Below are 22,654 nucleotides of genomic sequence, written 5' to 3'. Positions count from 1 at the left end.
CCAGTGGAGAAAAAATGTCAACCAACCAATCCTTTCATATCAAAGGCATTAGTCATCCTTTGGTAAAAACAAAGCAAAAAAGACACTTTGAAAACACAGAGAACAGACAAGACGTTAGAGGTATTACAAAAAAATCTATATTCATTTGAATTAACAAAAAAATGCAACCAAAGCTGCAAGTCTGGGTTAAAACTGCACTATGAGCTGAGAACGAAGGAAATACAAAAATCAATCCTGCTGTTATTCAAGTGTGAACAAATCCTTTGGTAACAGGTAAAACAGATACATTCATCAGTTACAAATAAGTAAGCCTAAAATTAATCTCCCAAAACATAACATGTAGTAAATAACAATGGCTGCTTGGGCCTAAATTAAAGATCAAGGTATTAAGAGTCAGAAAAGGCGAACAGAGGTGATTCCCAGCCACAGACTGAATATGAAAGACGAACATAGCCTCAGGGTCTGGAAACCAGTGAGAATTATCTTAAACTGACATTCCCCCCCCCCCAATGGCCAGCAGAGAGCTACTCGTTCTTCTACTTGTCATTGGTTTCAATCCCAGTTTGATTTCTTATGATTTTCATTTTGTAATTATTGTTAATTTTAGAGTAATTCAGACAATAAAGGATAAAAACCGTAAAAAAAAACAAGCTGAAGCATTTAAAATGCTCTTCTAATGTCACAGTTGCCCACACCATCTTCCCTATACAGTCTATGTTCCCAACCTGGATTTGATCACAATATAAATATGAAGTTTCATGACATGAATTTACAGGAAATTGATATATATTGATATCATACATCAATATGTTAATATGGTTTTTCTTATTTTTTAGATTTCCTGGTTTATTTTAGTCTTTCTAAACTCCAAAAGCTGTTAAACTGAAACTAATGAATGACCGAAAGTCTCTTGGTGGAACGGATCCATCCAGAGAAGTGGGATGAGTGGCCAAACATGCTGGGAAATGTTTTGGTGATTGTTTTCTTCAGAGAGAGAGTTTTAGTCAGTAGAAGAAGAAATGTAATATAACCTTGTTATTCTTTAGGAGGTCACATTTTAACTCGGAACGTACTGCAGCTTTAACGTGTGATTTAGGGAAAGTATTGGTGAAATTGCTCTGGACAGTTGAAATATTACTGGAGTGTCTTTTGGAGACATGCAAAACTGCATGTGAAATTCTCATGTTAAAAACTATTAAGAGACCAGCGGTGGACAAGGGACGTCTATGGGATGTAATAAATAAAACAAGAGCTGACAGCTGACTCTTCAAGAGTTAACTCTACATCTAACCTCCTCTCTCAAGAGAAAGATTCAATAGTGAAGAGAGAAATGTTTAAGGAAAAATAATTTGTTCCTCATCAGCCCATTGTCCACCTGTTCCACTATGACTCCTTTATTCCACCGCTTTCTGTTAGATTCCCTCCATATTTTCTATTTCCTCCCACTATCACAGCTTTGCTCTATTTCCCTCAGTCTTATCTCTGAATGCCAGAGTTCTTTCTCTCTAACTCCTCCTCAAATCTTCCCTCCTTCATCACAGCTCGTCCCGTGCACTCCAGTTCTCCAGTTCAGATTGCAATACGTCAGAGTTTTGGGCTTCGAAACTCAGCTCTTCTTGCTCCTGAGTTTTCCTGGACTTGGCTCGGTCCCAGTCGGTCCTGACTGATTCGTTGTCCCAGACTACTGATGTTTCCGTGTCACTGATGTAGCCCGGGTCTCCTGTGTAATGGGTCGGATACACCAGAAGCGGCTCAGCAGAAAATGCATGCAGGTCCCGACGCTCAAAGTGGTCCATGTACTCTGATCTGATGAGCAAGACAAGCGGGGATGTGATTAGATTTACAAGAGCGCCACAGAAAAGAAATCACAAAGAGGAGGCAGATAACAGGAACAAAGAGAACACGTAGAGAGCAGATGGGTTATACTTACACTGGATGTTTGTTGTACATGACAGGAAGGAACTCGTCAACAGGCAGCATCTTGCTTAGAGGATCTGCCCCGAGGAGCTTCTTGGCTCCTTGTAACGTCAACATGTAGCCAAGAGTCCAGTAGGAATAGTCGGCCTCCACCAGATTGTGGATGTTTGGTAACGACTTCTCTGGATGGTCCACCTGCATTCGTTTCCGCCCAATATAACTGCAAGAGTTGTTCACATATAAGAGGCACATATCACAGATTTGAAATGACAGCTAATAACAGTGAAATCTACTTTACTGTCTTAACAACTCTGCTGAATCCAGATGGAAGAGATGGCAGGCATCAGATTTTAATATGACCCTGTTAGTTTTATCCTCTTGAATTAACTAAGTGAACTTATATTTTAATTAGCAACTAAGAATCAGCACACAGATGAATATTGTTTCAATTTCTTTTAAAACCCACTGTGAGCAGGCACACTAAAGCTCCACTGTGTCAAAGGTTCCTTCTGTGATGCTTCAGAACATTAATGCAAAATTCTGCAGTGATGGTCTAACTGTGGAGGAAAAGTACACAACGCAAAACCTTGTGAACTACTCCTGCCCTGATGCGCCTTCTTGGGGCTTGGACACTTGCTGGGAAACTCATCAACAGTGAAGATTAGGGTTGGGTGATATGTAAAAATTTTCCTACCAACAATTGTCAGTCCAATAATCGACAATGGGCGATACATTTGACCGATCTCAGACATGTGGTGAAAGCATCAGACTTTTTGATGGGCGGAGCAATGTAGTCATGCACGGACTGATTTGCGCATTAAAACACAGACGTCCAAACATGGACGAACTACGGATGTCAGTGTTAACACGGTCATCACGATTAAAATATATAACATGCTCGACCCATCTAGAGCGCAGAATGAACAAACTTTGGACAAACTGCCTGAAATGCGTTGACAGAGACATTTCAGGGATTTTGACTCAGTCTGCGCCCCAGATGGGTTAATTCTTAATCACGATAGTTGTCATGACGGCACGTTAAGGCTGACAGCACTAAAATAAAATATAAAGTTGCCCATTTGGGATGAAAGAGGTAAACCCAAGGATGTAACCAAAGCGGTGTGCCGCTTGTGCAGACGTATAGTGCGAGCACAGTACTCAAACACGACTAACTTGCAGGAGCACCATCCGGCTGAGTATGCTAGGCTATCACCAGCTTCTGCAGCTCCATCAACAAGCATTTAGGCGCACTCTGAGGAGGGTGCATTTGCTCGCAGATGCTGCTAAAACAGTGCTATTATTTTTTTTTCTGTTGACTGCTTCTATTGGCTCCATCATTATTAGCAAACTTACTCATGGGCAAATAAATAAATAAATCGCCTTGTAAAAACGATCGCTGATGGGCTCAGCCTATCGTCGATAGTCGATATATTCGTCCAATCGCCCAACCCTAGTGAAGATGTGCACTGGTGATACTGGATATCCATGGTGAAATTGCAAATGGACCCAAGCAAGTAGGCATAATGGCACCCACATCCCTTTCTCCAGCCAGTCAGTAGCAAATACATCAATTAGAACGTTTGTGCAATTATAGCGTAAAAATTACTCCACATAGCAATATTGGAGTTCGATTGATAATTTCCACTTAATAATGTGACTGTAATAAATGTTTGTGTTTTAACAACATTTTTTCACACTCGCATGGCGGGGAACTCTTAATGAGATATCAATGAGTCTCTGCTGCCACTATGACAAAGAACCCAGCAGCAAGAAAATTCAATCAATTCCTCCTCAGCTGTTGAATTCATAAGAAAAAAAAACAATATACGATCAGGCTTTTAGAAATACTAAATATAGTTGCAGCTCAGCTCAAGCAGACTTTGCTGCAATATTTGAAGGTCGTGTCTAGATGAGTCTCCCGAACAGCTCTTATTTCGGATAGTTTCATGAAAATGCCGTAGGACAGTGCTCAGCAGTGGGATGCTACACTGGATTATTCCCACAAGTGTTCTCAGCATCTGACTGGTGGCGTCTGAGATATCGTGTGACAGATGGCTGGATTTCACTGTAGGGGGATGATGGAGATGATAATCCTCTCTGTTTACTACACTGTGTATTCCCTCAATTCATTGAAGCATCACTCACATGAGATCCCAGTCCAGCTTGTGTGATGTCACTTCCTGCAGCAGTGCCTGAAGGCGACGTTTGAAGAACACTTCGAAGCGGAGGTCGTCCTCGATGACCAGAGAAGTCTGGAGACCTCGGTCTACTATCTGAACGAAGACATATGGATATGGAGCATTACAGTACTGCCGATATATCGGTGAGCCTGTGCATAAAATCAATCATGTACTTAGGTGGGTTTAGTGTAACGTTTGTTAAATCCTTTTTGACCTTTATGGGTTCTTCATACAAAATAATTACAAATGGCTAATTTTCTATAATTACACATAAAAGCTTGTGTGTTTGTTCATTCTCCCAAAATAACAGGAGTGGCTGAATGCAGCTGGTTTAATTACTATACTGACTGAGCTGTTTCCTGACAAACAGTGCAGGTAAACTATGAAGTCTTTTATAAAGTTTTGGGTTTTTAAAAAAAAAAAAGATGCCTTATGAAAACTACCAGTTGACCATGTAGACTGGGCGCACACGGCATAGGTTACAACCTGGGAATCAATTGGCTGCTAACTGTTTTTGATGGCCTTCAGTGTAACCAGGATATCCAGATAGTGGATATCCGGTTTGTGACTTCCTGATTATTGTTTACAAATATAGATACAATGAGGCTCATAAGTCACTGGTTTTGAAACTGCATTTTGGCGAATACAGTCCCTTAATTGCTCTTCATGTGGACTGTTTAAATGCATGCAATCAAAGTCTATTCAAACATGATTGCTAAACAGAGGCTGGACAACAAGAGAACTGTAATTGGAGAAAGCTACCAGTCTCCTTTTCTTTGCTTATACATCCTACATAATCACATGCAGATAGCAGTTCATAGAGATTACATGCACTGCAATGCCCCTGAGTAGATGCATCCCGGGTTTGCCTTGCTTGTAATTCCTCTCTCTTTCCTTTCACTTTTTATTTTCTCATATTGGTTTATGTAGACAATACAGCAAGTATATTTTCATCATGAAAACATAAGATTTAACTAGAAATTTGTCCAAAAAAAAGCAGCGCTCTCATTGAAACATATAGAAGACAAGTTTATTTGTCGCTCAAGCTACCTTTCCTGACGCAATCTCAATTATTGTGTTTTTAACAATAAACCTTATCTAAGATGTGCAGGTAGACATAATTGCCTTAGGCCAGCTCAAGAGTCTCACCTCCTTCCAGATGTTGTAATGAGACAAGAAACAACCCAGTTCACCCTTGGTTAGAGGTCGACCGTGATAAGGGTCTTTGTATCCTGGCAGCATCTTAATCCCCATAGACTCTATATCAGACGTGTTCAGAGCTCTGAGAGAAAGAGATGGACATTGAGATTAAATATGGAATCGATACTCAAATGAAACAGTGAATAAACATGTACAATACAAATGTATTTGTAAACCATACAGGTATCAGGACTGACTGCAGAAACAAATCAATTATGAATAAGTGAATAATAGCCTAACTTTTGGACAGCCCACGCAAAGGTTAGAGACATAAATAAGCGAAAAGTATGTGGCTCAGGAAATCTATAAATAAGAGCAAGCGACCAGCTGCTTTTCACCTGGTTGTTTGTCTCAGCCCGGGCTCACTACATCAATTTACACTGCATGTTGCAGAGGCACAAATCAGGAAGACACAAGCGGTGGGGGAGGAAGAAAATGAGAAACGTACTTGCCATCCACAGCAGCAACAACCTTACAGCTGATCTCCTGCTCGTACAGAGTTCTTAGCATTCGCTCACGACGGTCAGCTCTCCGCACCAGATTTATCATAAACACCTGGGTGCACGCAGATGCAAAACACACACGTCTAGATTACTGTGCACGTATTTATGTGTGTGAGAGAGTGAGAGAGACTGAGAGAGAGCGAGTGCGTGTATGTGTATACCTCATCAAAGCCCATCTTGTTAGGCTGCTTGGGAGGAAGAGACAGGAAGCTGGAGGGCTCCAATGGTGGATTTTTTACTGTCAAAGAAAAAAGGAGGGGAGGGAAAAAAGAGAATGAGTAATGTGTTAGAACAGGAGTTCCCATAACGTGGTTTAGGGAACAGCAGGGGTCCACAAGATAGTTGTGAGGGATTCCCCTATGAACGCTGGAAAGAAACCTACAGTTTATGTTTTCCTTTGATTTCCTTTGATGCAGTATTTTGCAAGATACTGGTAAGTATTAAAACCGTGTTATAATCAGGTTATTATTAGCTTGTATTAGTATTCGTTGTGTGGTTTTCACCAGAAATCCCATTTGTCTTTCCTTTTCTAAAAAGTGATACTTACATATTTTATTCATTTTCAACTCCATATTTTTATTCTGAGATTATGCTAGAGTAGCTTTTCATGATTCACAGTTGAGAATAATTAATATCTAACTTATACTGTGCTTTCATTCTCTTTCTGAAACATGCCTCTTAGCTCTTCTCCCTTAAAGGCCACCCTTCCCTTTAAGCTAACTGTTTCCTGTTTGGCTATCCCTCGCAAACAGATGGTACTGTACTCTGAGCTGCGTGTCTGAGATGACCATATCATCATGCCTACCATGCTCATTTGTCAAGAGTTATACAGCATATGGCACGGCTTTGGTAGAAGGTCACACCGCTCTAACTCAGTGCAACTTCACATTTATTTTGTTATTGAGGGAACAGCAAAAGACGACAGTTGGCTGGTGTGAGGATTTAGTTTTGATGGAAAAATCTTTAAATGCAACTCAATGCTACAGACCAGACGAGGCAAGTGAAAGATGTCTTGAGTACCAACAGATCAATTCGTTTGAATATAACTAGCTTAAAGACTTCTGAGACATAAACAACTTTATTTGCCTTAATCACAAGAAAACTTGCACCCAACGAGTAAACACAAACAAATCACTTCTGCATTTCTGAGCGCTTTGATCTTTTGACTCACCCATGACTTCAAGGTGAGTATGCAAAAAGCTCTCTGCCTCATCCTGCAAGGTAGCATGAGTACGCATTGGCACTGGGAAATGCCCATAAGTCTCCTTGTTGCATATATACATCTGCACATCTGTAGGCAAGAGATGAAAAACATGCTTACACTTTCTTCTTAGAAAACTTTAATGGACCTACCAAATAAAAACTCCAGCTCTACTGAATTGAACTCACCTGCCATGCGCGCTGAATAGGCAAAGACAATGACATCATCCAGGGCCCAACTGTACTCTGGGTGTGGTGGATAAAAGGCCAGCTGACGGGAGGCCTCTTTTCTAAGGTCCATCAAGTAGGTAGAGTGGACCATTGGTACAGGAAAACAGCCACGACGCTCCTGCCTGCGGATGGGCATATAAGCTGGTGTGCGCCTGTAGTAACCCTGCAGGAAGTGCAGAAACACTGTGTACTATAGTTACAAACAGCTCTCAGCTGTGTCCAATTTATAAGGTGAGCAAGAACCTGAACTGAAGGACTGGGACTTGACTTAAAAAGTTTCTGAATGCTTGTAGCACTTCGTAGGAGGTTGAAATATCTACATATTTTTTAAATTTATGACAAAAGACATTATTTTCTAAGAGCAAATCTTAAAATTCTGGGTTGCGCTGACATGGAAAAGACATTGACTGATTGCCTTCTGGCTACAGGCCTATTAACTGTACTGAAGGAAATGTTCTTTAGAGGAATCAGACTGTTGGCTGAAGTTGGTTTATTTTGTCTAGAGGACAGGCAGCGTCCTCATGTCTATTCTGATCTGAAAAGAAACAAAGATGAGTTCTGAAAGGCATCCTGCCAAGACAGGAATAGATCACAGACAGCTTGTGTGATGAATCAGAGATGCTGTCAAAATCATGGCAACAGTGTCTGCATACTCAGGGAAACATGTTTCAATTCAATTCAAAACAATCTACTTTGGGTAATAAATAAATAAATTAATGAATAAATAAAGGTATATATTTACTCATTTGAATAAACAGAGACAGCAGTGGCGTCTGGTGAAGCAAGTGGTAGCAAGTGGCGAAAGAACAAATTTTTAAAAATGACTGTTTATGCTGTCTGTGTACCAACATGTTATGTTAAATATTATATAAGGAAATATTACTTCACCAGACAAAGCAAAACTTTTAATTTCCTAAGGAATTCCACGGCATATACACTCGACAGCCACTTTGTTAGGTACATCTTGCTAGGGCAGGATTGGACCCCCTTTTGCCTCCACAGCCACCTTAATTCTCCGTGGCATAACTTCAACACCGAGCGGGAAACATTCCTCTAAGATTCAGATCTATGTTGACACGACAGCATCACACATTGGCACAAATGTCTTCTTTCCATAGATGATTGAGATCTGATGACTGTGGAGCTCATTTGGAGCTCATGGACCACTGCGGGTATAAAGCAGGGGTCTCAAACTCCAGTCCTCGAGGGCTGGTGTCCTCAAACTGTCCCTGTTGCAACACGCCTGAATAAAATTAGTAGGTCATGAGCAAGAGTATAGAACTTGACTGCATGTTGAAGTGGCAACACCTAACCCTACTCAAGTAAATTTCAGTAAATCTAGTAAATTTGGAAAAATGTACTTCTCAAAGTACTTTTATTATGTTTGAATTCCACTCATGGCTGAAATGCCACCTCAGCATGCAGTCAAGTTCTATAGAGTCTTACTAATGACCTACTAATTGAATTCAGGTGCAACAGGGACACATGGAAAAGTTTCAGGACACCGGCCCTCGAGGGCTGGAGTTTGAGACCCCTGGTATAAAGGGATGGACATGGAAATGGGTCCAAAGTGTTAACACCCGGAACAGTCGACACAAGGCAAGATGGATCCACGCTTTAATGTTGTATTTTTCCAATTCTGACCCCACAATCCAAATGTTGCAGCAGGAATCGGGACTCATCCGACCAACACTTTTCCAGTCATCCACTGTCCACTTTTGGTGACGCAGCAAAAATTGTAACCTCGGTTTCCTGTTCTTATCTGACAGCAGCATCACTTTCAACAGCTTCAAAGTTCAACATGATGTATGTTTGAATATGTTCTTCTGTAAACCTTGGTTTCTTTGTAACGGGTTGTTATTTGAGTCCCTTCCTATCAGCTTAAAGCAGTCTGACCATCCTCCTCAACAAGCATTTGCATCCAGAGAGCTGCTGCTCACTGGATAGCTTCTCTTCTTCACACCATTCATTGTAAAGCCATACAAGCAGGTGTACCTAACAAAGAGTATAAAGCACCTACACATTAAACACACTCCATTCACTACGCTGGTAATAATAAAGACTCTACCACACCTTCAAATTGGTTAATTTACAATGTTTCTAAAGTTAGGTATTGTACAAATATAATTTCCTGAAGCATAAGAAAAAAAAACACTCTGTAAATGTTCTCCTAGATTATTTTTCAGTGTTTGGAGGACGGCAGGAAATGTGTTTTTCTTTTCCACAGCAGAAATATTAAAATTTTACAGACTATCAGTAGCCAACAAACTAAATAGTGGATTTCATTATTTATCCAGGATATAAAAAGAGGTTTTTAAGACACGTTATAAAGAGACTAACCTTGATAACAAGGAATATTCAGATTGAGGGACGCTCAATCTAATAGCTTTTTAAGGCCACTTTGATTAAATTTAAGCTTTTGCATTTACAAAAAGGCTTAAAAAACACATTCTAGAAGTACAGCATTCATTTTTTTAAAAAGCAAAGAATTTGTTGGACAAAAACTAAGCGGAAAATTAGAAGAAAATTATAAAACACTATTTCCTTTCAAGCAACTGCCCCCCTGGCTTAGGTTCTCCATCCTCCCAAGCATAAGAAAAAGACACATAAATCTTATCTATCATCTGAAGACATTTGAAAAATGGATTTAGAGACGTAGCAGCAATTTCTCAAAAAGTTAAGATCTTAATTTTGCATCAATTTAAGGCTTTAAAGATCTGAAGACAACCGATGATGAATAATCTTTGCAGTCTCTTTTCTTTGTGTCACTGTGATTAAAACCTGAAGCTAGTAGAAACTTAATTAAGTGTTATAAATTTAACGATGCACAGAAAAAGGAAAAAAAAAAAACATCCAAGAGATGCACCATCTTGTGGTTTATCATTTCGAGTCGTTGGATAATAGCATTTTCTAAATACTCTTATTGTGCTATTGTGCTTATTGCATTTGATACTGTTCTTTGCCATCTGGTTGTCACAAATTAATACATTATTCACACATCCAAACTGCTAACAGAATGCATAGCATGCGAGATACCACATAGCCAAAATTTAAATGGGGTGTAAATGGATAGCAGCTCAAATGAAATCTGCAGTACCTGCGAGGTCATGCCGCACCAGAAGTTGGAGTATGCAGCTCTGGACTCCAACATGGGAGCTACAATGGTCTTGTTTTCCCTCATCAGCTTCCACAACACATCCTGATTGGTGAGCAGATTGTCACAGTCGGCCACCTGCGGACAGACGAGAAGGGCACAGTATTGACTATCGCACACAAAGGTACACATGTAAGCACCCAAAATGTCAGCCATTGCTTCACAATAATTGACTGAGCCACGGCAACATGGCTTGATCATTAGACACTGCAAGCATAGGCCGCTCTTTCTTAGACCTTTTCACCTCGAAGCACGTAATTTTTATAAAACCCTTAAAAACAGACTGCACTTGTATTTGCTGTAGGCTCATTTTTACAGAGTTTCTGTTCTGAATTGATTTTCAGGGAAGATTTTTGTTGTTGTTGTTTTCTGTTTTTTGTTCAGTGCCAAAGTCTTTGCCTCATTACATCTCAACAACGACAACAGATGCACTCCAACAAGTGCTCCCAGACAACCGTGTGTGTGTATGTCTTCAGCATAAAATGTATCCTCTGATATTGGCTTTTTGCACATGCACCTTCAGTACACTTACATTAGGCATTGATTTTCCAAGTCTCTAAAACTCTACTGAAAGGACAAAGCGTAATTCCTCTGAAGGATATTCCCTCGTTTGGTGTTTGGATGATGGTAGCAAAGAGTGCTGTTAAACATATGGGTCTAAAATCTTTTAATTACTATGTGCATATGGTTCACATCATTTTCGTACTCATCAAGCTATTCAACGGCTCCTTGTGCTTTGTGAATGGGGGTATTGTCGCTATGAGAGAGACCAAGTGTTTATTAACAGGATAAAGGTGATTACTGTGCAACTTTGTACCGATTACCATTTTCACTTCCCTCTATTGGGACAGCTGGGCCCAATCCATGCGAGCAGGAATATACACCACAGCTTAACAGAACCACCAGACCCCCACAGAGCATTCAGCCTTTTCCTTTAATTTGCCAACCATATGTACATTGGCCTTGGCCTGTGTTTGTCCCAATAAGTCACAGGAACTCGTGCTAGAAATGTAGCATAAATGTAGTTAGTTTAAAAAGAAAGTTTTCTCAGGACTCTATGCAGTACATCCCATGATTCATTCAACAGCTTGCAGAACCATCTTTAGCAGCCTTGGAGTAATTGTTTTTCTGTTTAAAGAAATTCTGGCTCACTCTTCTTTACAACGTTGCTTCAGGTTCGAGGACATTCGTTTATTCACACCTCGCTTAAGGTCGTGCCAAAGCATTTCAATTAGGTTGAGGTCTGGGCTTTTGCAACCACTTTTCTTTTTGTTATAGATTTGCTGGTGCGCTTGGCATTACTGTCATGTAACAAGACGCAATTTGGGTCAAGCTTTAGCTGTCAGACAGCATTCAACTCAGTGCAAAACAAGCCATAATCATCATCCCACCACCACCGTGCTTGGCAGTTGGTATGAGGTGTTTGTGCTGATGCTGTGTTTGGTTTTAGACAACCTATGCATTATGGTCAAACATCTCCACTTATTGTTCCAAAACTCTGGTGGTTTATGCAACTTTGCACAGAGTCCTATGAAAACTCTCTCTTTCACATGACTGTATGTAAAACTATATGGTAGGAATTAGTGGAAAATCTTTTAAATTATTATTTCTTGCTTACATCGCAAATATTAATAAAAAACAATGCATATCTACCTGTTTACCTAATATATGAAGGAATGATGTAAAACAGTCCTATCTCAAAGTACTGGCTAACTGACCACAAGTTTACTTGTACACAGGTACTAGCACGCAAGAGTTCTTAATAATAATGGTTTAAAACAATAAAATTGTACAATAAACTGAAAACCTAACTTCTTGTGTCCTTTTGCATTGTCAAATCGAAACAGCTCTAACAAAACAGCAAAAAAAAAAACAAACCCCAAAAAAGACAAGCTCATTTCTGGCAGTGTGCCATTCAGCCTTTAGTTACCAGGTACACAGAGCTGTAGTTGTTTACAAGTGCAAAAGCACTGTTCTTCCCTGAACTAGGGTTTTAAAACTATAAAGAATTTAACATTTGACACAACAGCATTAGTAAAAATGTCAGCCTGAAATTTGCATATTTTGAATTTTTACCTCAGTTCTCTTAAGAGATATAAGCATTTGTGGATAATGTGGATGAGTGGCTGTTAAGAGAGTGGAGTGTCATGAATCAGCGTATTGTAATTTCCACAGATATCGCCTTATTCACAGAACTGAGAGCACATAGCTGTAGAGCTGCAGAGTGGATGATAGCATACCAGAAGATAGTCTGCCCATATCTCACGGGCAGTGTCCAGCGCTGCCTGACGGAGCTTCATTACATGTTCATAACGGAGATTATTCCAGTGCTTGGGCCCCACCTCATCTTCAAAGGCACTGAGGCATGCAAAGACAGACGCATTAAGTAATGTGCACACCACGCACACACAAACACGCACAGAAACCCATTGTCACACATGGGCACGCACGTACCTGGGTTCATCTTCGGGTCTCCACTCCACATAGTGGTAATAATTCTGGACCTTGATGAGCCACTCTCTTAGGATGGCTGTAGTGTTATCTACGTTGTGGTCTGTCGCCACCCTGTGGGAGTAATGACAGGAGAGAGCGAACCCTGAGTAAAGAACAGTTCTGCTGGTACCAACAAGAATTAAGGCTTAATTTAAAAAGGGAGACGAACATATAACATTTATCATTATGTGTGAAATTTATTAGAGAGACATGCTGGAATAGCATTGGTCCCAATCCTAGCATTAATAAGACAGGCTGATCCTCCTAGGAAAACTATTTTTGGTCAGTGTCACTATAAAATTCTGTTTTATTGGGTCACTGACTACATTTCAAACAACCACAGTAATCCCTGTACATGATGTACTTTTATTTATTAATATTCGCCAGCATTTATTATTCTGCCACTCAAACAGCATTTTCTCAGCAGGAGCCCTGTTGTTTTCTCTTCTGTTCTGTCTCATTTACTGCACTCAGCTAATGTCTCTGCATAAATAGTTACACAAAGCTTCTACTTTTAGAAGAAGAAGGATCCCGTTCAGTTTTATACACTGAAGTATGGTAGAGAGGATTATAGACTGGTTATTGGTTGTTTTCCAATCAGGATTGTGAGTTGTTTCCAAAAATGAAGCAGGAAATGTTTCATACATTAAGTAATAAAGTTTAGTTTGCAACACTTGACGGTACACAAACTCAACATTTTAATTTTCCAAAATCATACAGAAATGAGCATCAGTAGATCAACACGTCTTGACTGGAATAAAGCCATTTAATAACCAGGTGAAAATGTCAAATATCAATCAACTGTACAAAATATTTCAGCCATAAAAATTCAGTCATTTTAGATTTAATTATCCACCATCTATTTATATAGCACCAATAATTTTTTATTGTAATGTAAAGGCCCAGCAAAAATATAAAATAGCATAAATGGAATAAAAACCTCTGATAACCTTAAAAAAAACTATTAATTGTAACACAGACTTTTTTCCCAACATATCTTTGTCATCTTATAATGTTATTATAATGTTAGCAAACAAAACCTTGTTAAACATTCAACAGAGTTGGATGTTCAGCATTCGTTTTAGAAATGAAAGACTAGTTCTTCTAGTCCTGGTGAGGAAAGATTTTGCATTTTTCTTTTCACTCATCATTAAATTAGCTGATACCTGTTTCTGTGTTTTGCACCTACAGTTTATGAATGCAACTTGCTAACTAGCTTTAGCTGATAAATTGGGATTCAACCTATTTATCCACATATGACAGTTTCAAGAAAACAATAACAACATGTAAGTGGCTGAAACACCAACACTGAGACTTCAAAATACAGCGTCAACAACCAGTGGGCTGATACAATGGCTACGTGTTTTATACAGTCTATGCTGTGTACTGGTTTATCACAAACTTTGTCTTGTGAAACAAACCAACTACAACTCTAAAGAAAACGAAACAAGCCGAAAAATGCTGAAACAGCCCACAGAGCTAAGATGTATGAGAATATTTGGGTGGTAAGCTCAAAGTCATTGCATAAGACTCTGAAGGTTTTTCATCCATGATCACAAACCTTCAGAGGCTTGTGTTGGAACCTAAAATTAATGTATAAGTAATGTATATAATAAATATTAGTAATAAATGTTAATATCAAGCAAGGTCATTTTTCGTGTGCTGCAGCCTGGCATTCTTTCAGCTGATGACATGGGGATACTTTACAAACATTCTCATCCCTGACATGCATTCACCAATGCAGATTTCAATTACAGTCGAAGTTAAAAGGTAGGACTGTACGTCTTTAGCATAATTAGAATGGTCCTTTAATGCACACATTCCACTTTGGTCCTTTACTGCTTATGCTGTCCTGTGCCTGACTGCCTTTATGTGACAGCCTTGTGATTTCTTTAAGTAGTCTTTAGAAATAATTCTTCAGGCTTCTTAAAGGACATTCTGATCTCTTCTTTGAATGCCCCTAACCTGTTGCCTTTTATTCCATTCTCTATCAAAATGATCCCATGCTGCATTAATAACTATGAGGTCTGGACTCTGGGGAGGCCAATCCATGACTCAAAGTTTTTTATTGTGTGTTTTTTTTTATCTAGGTATGCTTTTACTGCATTGGCAGTGTTTTTAAGATCACTGTCAGACTGAAAATGAAACTGTCACCAATCAGACACCTTCAAGATGCTGACAGAACTTTTCTGCATTTAACAATTACATTATATTAGAAAGATCTCCACTAGCACTGGGTGAAATGCAGCACTAAACCACGATAGAGCCTCCATTGTGTTTTACAAATGGATGTAGACAGTCACTGTTGTACCTGTCTCTTAACTAAATTTGGATTCATCAGTTCATAACACCTGTTGCCACTAATTTTCAGATGTGTCTCAGGTCCTGTGTTAGGGCTTTCCTGGATTTGTTCACATTTGTTAAGCATATGTCTTTAAGACACTGTTTTGACCTTCTTGATCCCCAAAAAATTTTCATACATTCAACTAAAGAAATGACGCGTTTTTTGCGACAGGCTACTAGTAACAAAATGTCTAAAGATACAATTTAAATTAGATATTTGCTAAATTGTCTGTTGTGTTTAGACACGACGCTGGTTCAACACTTGAGTTAGGTGTCTGTTTTATGCTTGAATGATTAATGGGTCAGTGTTAAGTGGCTCAATAAACAAAATGAAAATGGCACAAAGACTAAGTTGAACATGAGTGAAATGTTCAAAGAAAAACTTAGCAATGAATGTGTTGATATTTAAAGAGTGCAGTTTAATGGCAACCTAAGACACTTTAGGGCATTGATAGTCTGAGCCTGCAGGACATAAACCCAAAAAGAAAAAAGAAAACTAACCCTAAAGAAAACAAGCACACTCCTGGCTGTGCTGCTCGACTAATGGACATTTGGGGGATTGAAAACAGCAGGATTCTCTGCTGAACACTTTTGGGTCTTACCTAGAGACAGAACTCTCATCACCAGCGATGATGCCGACTGATAAAATCTTTGACATCAAATATGACATTTTCTCTCTTTCCAAGTTCAAGCTCCACAGTGAAATAACAGCTACACTCCTACTAGTGCTCAAAATGAGACTCCCAGTGCTGCTGGAAGCAGTGCAGGGCTACAAAAGGATGTGACCTTGAAGAAGATAACAAGCAAATGTAAATCAGCTTTTGATTTTCATACGCTCAGTTGCTGAACTTTTTGAATGCTCTCATAATCCTTTTTATGGCCTTGCCGTCATTTGAGGTTCAAAGCGTCACATCACTAATATCAGGTGTGGACGGGGAAAGACAAAGGCAGACAATAGAGCCACAGAAGGGGAGGGTGGCATTCAGCTGCTCTCTGTGCTATCATAACAAATCTAAGTGTGTCAGGGAGGGGCAGAGACAAAGACAGAAACACAGACAGAGCGTGAAAGAGGGAAAGAATGTGTAACACGGCAGAAATGGATTTAACTCCAACCCTGTCATGTCAATGCGTGTCAGTCAACGTGCTGCTGATGTTAGCCTTCCCATCTGTCTGTGGCGTTTTTAACACAGCAGTGTCATCTCAGCACCTACATGTGACCAGCTAACCAATCTATCTTCTTCTCCCACGCTCTCTCTCTGCATGTGTCTACTTCTTTTCTCTCTGTTGGACACAAATATCTGACAGCTGTGAAGTTCTGAATGGCCAGAGGTAGTGAATTAAAAAGGGTTTGTGAAAAATAAATATGTGTGATTGCAGAGCCGTGCCTAACGGATATGAGAGCGCTAGGGAAAAAAAGGCAGGAGGAGGAAGATGATTTATGGCTTGATGATAACATCCCCACTGCATGTCCCTGTAGAGCACACACACTCACCAGTGTGTGTGTGTGCGTGTGTGTGTGGCCGTTTGCCAAGTATTTCATCTTAACCTGTCACGTTGATAACTGCAGACATCGACAGGTGGCAAGCCAGCAGCTCGGAATATGTCTTTCACACTGCATTTCAAAACTTTTTATATCAGCTCTTCCACGGAGGGATGAGCTATGCTGTATATCAAAGCGAGCCCGCTGAAAACTGGCTGCCACATGAGCATGGTTAAAATCAGGCACAAATTCCTGGCTCAGATACAAGGAAAGTAGCTTAACATCCAGGCTGGTTTGTTTGAAGAGGCACACGGACACCTGAATCCCTCGTTCTGGGTCTGATGGAAAAAGTTCAATTCGGCATTTAAATGAAGCACGGTATCCTCTGATCAAACAGCCATTTCACAGGAGTGACTGATGTTTAGTTTTAATTCACCTTCCTGCTGTCACATTAAACACTACTCTGCTAGAGGCGTTTAGCCCCTCATTTTCCTTCATTAGACCACTGGATTCGCAACTAGCATATAATCTAACCTGTCAGGTGTGAATGCTGATGAAAAATTTAAAAGAATCTCTCAATTTTCAAGAACAGATCTACTGGCAGGGGATCACAGGAAGTTAGCAGAGCTGGAGACAGGAAAAATCTAGAAGGCTGGGGGCTGGGTGGCAAGAGGAAACAAAAACAGCCTCAAGGTAAAAGAAGATGAGTCCTGCGGAGGCGTTTTAAAACACAGGCTCACATTCACAGTCTATTGTGTCTGGTTGCATTGTAAAAGATGTATTCAAAATTGTTTTAAATACTAGTTTTGTTTCCCGACGACTTTGGGAGACGAAGATGAGGAAGGGGAAGAGGGAGGGGAAAGAAAGGGGAGGGATAGGGGAGAAAGAGAGGGACTATGAAAGAGAAGCTCCGTGACTGAATGGAACTTTTCATGGGCATGACTCTGCAGGCGGAGTTCGCCCTCCCTGCTCTGCCAGCTCAGGTCCGCACAGTAGGGGAAGCCACGCTGCTCCCAGTTGCACTAATTTCATCACTGGTGTCATTTACAAAGATAAAGCCCACGCTGCATATGTGTTCCCACAGCTTTAGAACACAGCGCCCCCATCTGATCGAATCTCACAAGCGCACGCGCAAACGCACGCAGAGTTTTCCTCTATAATTTAAATCCGGGCTCGACGTGTCTCTCGTGCGCCACTGAGAGCTTACAGTGAATCCCATTTTGTCCTACTTTACTGTTAGCTAGTTCCTTTAATACGTTGACATGACACACTGTTGACACTCACCACAGCGCAATGCGGTCCTTCGGGTAGTTCAGGCGCTCGATGGTTCCGAGGAACAGCGGCAGAGAGTGCGCCGAGTTGCGGCAGACCAGCGCGATAACGACCCGGGGAGCGAGGATCGGAGACTCGGGGCTCCAGCGCTCCTCGGGGAAATAGCCCCAGCTTCGGCCCGGCAGGAGAACGAACAGCAGGGTAAGCAGTAGCGAGGTGACCCGGTGCATGGCAGGGGCGAGTAACTCCTAGAAGACACGGCGGACAGAGAAGGAGACTGGGGGATGTAGTAGCCGAGGGTCCCGCTGTTGTATTATGCCGACAGTGTGTACATGGCAGAGGAGCTGGCTGAATTAAAGGGCAGGTCTGGACTGCTTTAAGGGGAACTCTCTGCTGGCCAAGGGCCGTTGCTTCGCAGCCGCTATGCACCACAGTTACAGAGAAAATGAACTATATCCGTGAGCTACTGACAGGTTAAGCTAGAATGAATCCTACTTATATATAAAACAACCTTCTCTTTCCCATAAGGCCGACTGGACTCTCACTTTGCCATATGCTGCCCTCCCCTTTAAGAATAGATCCAGCTGTAGTGCAGCTAGCAGATGGAAAGCCATTTGGGCGTGTCGGATGTGTTGAGCACACTGCGGGCCTGTCATACCTCTGCAAAATATCGTCCAGAAACTCTAAACTAAGGGGATTTACGCTCTGCTTTGATGCTCCTGTTTGAGTAAAACCTTTCATCTTACGCCGTGTCCCATAATCATGCACCTGTTATACCAAAGTCACAATATAATCATGATAATGACAATAATGGTGATTTTTGTATACGTAAACATTAATTACAAATACAATGAACAGAGCAAATAATTAAAATCATGGTGTATAGCAAACCTAAGCACTACCAGGCATTTTAGTGATTAACACTATCCTCCTAAATTACTAAAATTAAAGATATTAGTGAGAAATGATTCCCGGGTCTCAACGTGAGAAGAAATCCGCAGGTATAAGATTGTGTAATTGGCCAGTGTTGAGTATTTTTGCTGGAAAGTGTTGGCGCTAAAGGTACTGCAGTACCCCCTAGTGGATAGAGATGACCTACATGTCCACAATTACAAATGAAAACATAAAGTACAACTCAGACTCCATAAGTTACTTTTATTTTTCCTTATATTTTATTTATTCTTTGGCTGCTTGCTTTACTGGTTGCCACAGTGGATCATCTGCCTCCATCTCCTCCTATTCTTAGCCTCCTCTGTGACACCAACCCCCTGCATGTCCTCCCTCACTACACCCATTTATCTTCTCTGTGCTCTTCCACTTTTCCTCCTGCTTGGCATTTCTACAAGTAGTATCAGTATAACTACCTTTGTCTTTGCCATCATATCAGCCAGTACTCTCTGTTTACCAGCTATAGCTTACACCTACTCTCAGCTCTTCACTTCTAACTTTCCTTCTCTCTTGTTGCCTCCCCCTCTCCTCTTCCTTTGTCTCTGGCCAACAGTACCAGTTTCCACAGGCTCCCTGTTGGCCAACAGCACCAGAGGTAATCATTGTTAATCTCCAACCAGTGCGGAATGGAACCCTCCTTACTGGTGCTCTTTAATATACAGTGCACTGGCTTGTCCGCACATATACATTATAACATTTTAATCACTATGAATCCAAAGTAGAAGTGTGCTTTTGGAAGCATTCAGTATGGCCACTTTTTAATGGTTTGATACAGCCAAATGTGTGTTATTAAGCATATTATTAACTACCTGTTAATAATAATCACTGATCAGTGCATTTATAAACACACAGTACTCGCAAAAGTCTTGAAGCATTCCTCATTTATTTATAATTTGCTTTAAAAAAGACAGCCTTTATTGTTTTAGGTGGTCTTGAGCAAGTCTTCCGTGATTTCTGAAGGTCTTTTAAAGTTTTTCTTTGGACATGGGTTGTGCTTTAACTCATTTTCCGACCGGAAGATACAACAGACATGAGGGGGATGTAGCAGCCAAGGGTGTCACTGTTGTATTATACTGACATGAGATTGGATTGGAGTTGGCTGAATTAAAAGGCAGGTCTGAACTGGTTTCAGGGGAACTCATTGTTGTCGAAAGGCCATTGCATGCCAGCTTCTATGCACCACAGCTACAGTAAAATTGAACTGTGAGTGAGGTACTGAGAGGTTAGCTTATGATAAGACAAATCCTCCTTATATATTCAAACAACCTTGTCTTTTTAATAAAGCCATCTATACTTTCCCTTTGACATATGCTGTCCTCCCTTTTAAGAATACATCACTCAGTCTGCTCCTTGTACCTGACCATTACAAAGAAGTTTTGTTTTTGTTTTTTTTGTTAAGCAACTCACTTATGACTCATTCAAACATAAAAAGGCAGCTAACTAAATAGATGTGTTGTGTCTACACATACAGACAGATTAGAAAGGAGCAATTTTAAATTGTATCTTTAGGCACTTTGTTAATAGCAGCCTATCATGGACAGTGACTGTCTGCAGCCATCTGTAAAACACACTGGAGGCTCTGAAATGGTTTGGTGCTGTATTTCATCCAGTGATGTTGGGGATCTTGTGAAAAGAACTCTGGAACTATGAAGAGATACATTTTAATCTACCATATTATCACCTGGAAACTGTCTGTTTGGCAACAGATTCATGTTTCAGCCTGAAAATAATTCCAAATGCATTCACAATGCAGAAAAAGCATAAATTAATAGAAAAACACACAGTGAAACCATTAGTCATGGATTGGCCTCCCCAGAGCCCAGACCTCAAAGTTACTGAAGCAGTGTGGGATCATCTTGACAGAGCGTGGAACCACAGGAAGCCGAAATTCAAGAAGAACTTTGAAATGCATTCAAGAAGCCTGTAGGACAATTCCTGAAGACTACTTTAAAAAAAGTTTGCCTAACAGATTTCAGACTGTGTTGAAGAATAATGGCTGTCATACCAAATACTGACTTTCAAGCACTTTAAAATTGGTCAAATAATAATTGTTTAAAATATATATATATATATATGTACACACTGAAACTGCCTTTCATAAGTTATAACCGTTGTTGTGCAGTGTGCTTTTACTTTGCCTATATATATTTTTTTCTGATCAGTAAATATGATTATGTGGGCGTCGTGCATCAGCTTCCATATTAAATAACAGCTTATTTGGTAACTGTTTTATCAGCATTTGTGGAAATCTGCCTTTTATATGGTGTCCAGCTGCAATATGTCTGTGCAACCTTTAATTTATATATGTTTTCTTACATGGTTTTCCCTTCACAGACAAATATGAGCTTTACATTTATATGAATTGTATTTTACAGCATATTTATTCTGATATTTTTCATATGGTGCTGAGGGTGTCATCCTAAAGTCACACATATTGTATCATCCTCACAACACCCCCACATGAAACGTGTTCTCACAGCTATGTTTTTGCTTTATCATACCATCTTAAACTATTAACGCCTACTGCTGCGCTTATTTATGTAGCATTTTCTTTCTTATCGACCACTCATAGCCCTTTAGACAACAAGTCTTTTTAGCCATATATTATATTGCATTATAATATAAAACAAAAGCACGTATTTTTAACTCGACCCTAACTTTGAGTCACCAGTTAACCTAATATGCCTGTTTTTAGGAGGAAGCCGGAGTCAACCTTCAGGCGCATGGAGAGCATGCCTGGAGAATCCCAACTGGGATTTGAATCAGGAACCTTCTAGCTCTGAGGCAACATTTGTACCATTGTGCTAAGAACATGCACAGATCAGGCATAAGATTATGACCACCTGTCTAGCATTGAGTGGCCCCTTTCAGACACATTCAAATCCTTACACTTGCCAATTTTTTTCCTGCTTTTAATGCATCAGAAAAAAAAAAAACGTTGACTTGATCCCTAATATCCCACCCATTAACAGGTGCCATGATGAAGAGATAATCAGTGTTGTTCACCCATCAGTGGTCATAATGTTATGCCTGATGGGTGTATATATAGTCTCTTTTCTTCTGGTAGTTTAATTAATGTGCATTTTACAACCTAAATAAATGTACATGACCTTTATGTAAAAGACTTTACATATTTATGTTTTTCTTTTCTTTTTTTCTTTTTTCTTAGAAATTGAATAGAAACATGCAAAGGATATAATTTTAGAGGTCAAAGCCTCTGCTGTGCCGCCATGTAGTTCCTTCATAGCTCATTGCCTTCATCAAGGACTGAGAGCATATGTTTTTCTGAGTTTTTAGAGCAGGCTCCCTGTCTCCTCTGTCAAACATGATGCTTGGCATGAGTTTTTCAGATTCTGATTAAGAGCCTTCAGAGGTTTGGCTGGGCTTCTGCTGGCAGTCACAATGACGGAGCAGCTTGTCATGTACTGGTTCAGAGACACCAGAGCTGGAGCTGTGGGGGATGTTGGGATTGACATGGAGATGCACAAACTGCTGTGGGACTGTCTCATCTCAGCAGGAAAACAAAATGTAGCATGTAACTGACAGCGTAACAAGTAATTGGTTCAAGATAAGCACGGCACACTTATTTTTAAACCAGAAACAACTCCTTAAGTCTGACTTAGCCGGCGACTAAAAATTACATACACTTTTTTTGGATATGAGAAGTCAGGATGTCTCTTAGGATGAATTCAAAGATAGTACAGGGATGGATAAAGAGAGCTTTTTCAAGCTG

At 40.2% G+C, this 22,654-nt stretch overlaps 1 protein-coding gene and 1 long non-coding RNA gene across 2 annotated transcripts; one reads left to right on the top strand and one right to left on the bottom strand.

Annotated features, from left to right (window-relative positions):
- Nucleotides 1-121: 121 nt before the first annotated feature.
- LOC100712117 (procollagen galactosyltransferase 1) lies at nt 122-19,443 on the bottom strand. Its single transcript, XM_013274284.3, has 12 exons — nt 17,986-19,443; nt 12,840-12,950; nt 12,626-12,743; nt 10,329-10,463; nt 7,190-7,394; nt 6,972-7,091; nt 5,962-6,038; nt 5,746-5,852; nt 5,247-5,379; nt 4,063-4,190; nt 1,931-2,137; nt 122-1,806 (listed from the first exon to the last, which is right to left on the bottom strand). Exons 1-12 carry the CDS (start codon nt 18,201-18,203, stop codon nt 1,536-1,538), a joined length of 1,830 nt encoding a protein of 609 aa, XP_013129738.1. The 5' UTR covers nt 18,204-19,443; the 3' UTR covers nt 122-1,535.
- LOC102081952 (uncharacterized) lies at nt 18,005-22,036 on the top strand. Its single transcript, XR_266530.4, has 3 exons — nt 18,005-18,174; nt 19,475-19,516; nt 21,617-22,036. It is a non-coding gene; the product is annotated as an uncharacterized LOC102081952 (long non-coding RNA).
- The last annotated feature ends 618 nt before the right edge of the window (nt 22,037-22,654 follow it).

Source organism: Oreochromis niloticus, linkage group LG6, assembly GCF_001858045.2.
Source record: "Oreochromis niloticus isolate F11D_XX linkage group LG6, O_niloticus_UMD_NMBU, whole genome shotgun sequence".
Taxonomy (NCBI): Eukaryota; Metazoa; Chordata; class Actinopteri; order Cichliformes; family Cichlidae; genus Oreochromis; species Oreochromis niloticus.
This window is presented reverse-complemented; position numbering and strand designations above follow the sequence as displayed.

Bases quoted from the DNA above. Each gene is read 5' to 3' on its own strand.
- LOC100712117 (XM_013274284.3), bottom strand. From the start codon at position 18,203: ATGCACCGGGTCACCTCGCTACTGCTTACCCTGCTGTTCGTTCTCCTG. The intron at 5,380-5,745 runs GTACGTTTCTCA...TCTTTCTCTCAG, and splicing joins GTTGCTGCTGTGGATGGCAA to AGCTCTGAACACGTCTGATA. The intron at 2,138-4,062 runs GTGAGTGATGCT...CAACTCTTGCAG, and splicing joins AAGCTGGACTGGGATCTCAT to TTATATTGGGCGGAAACGAA.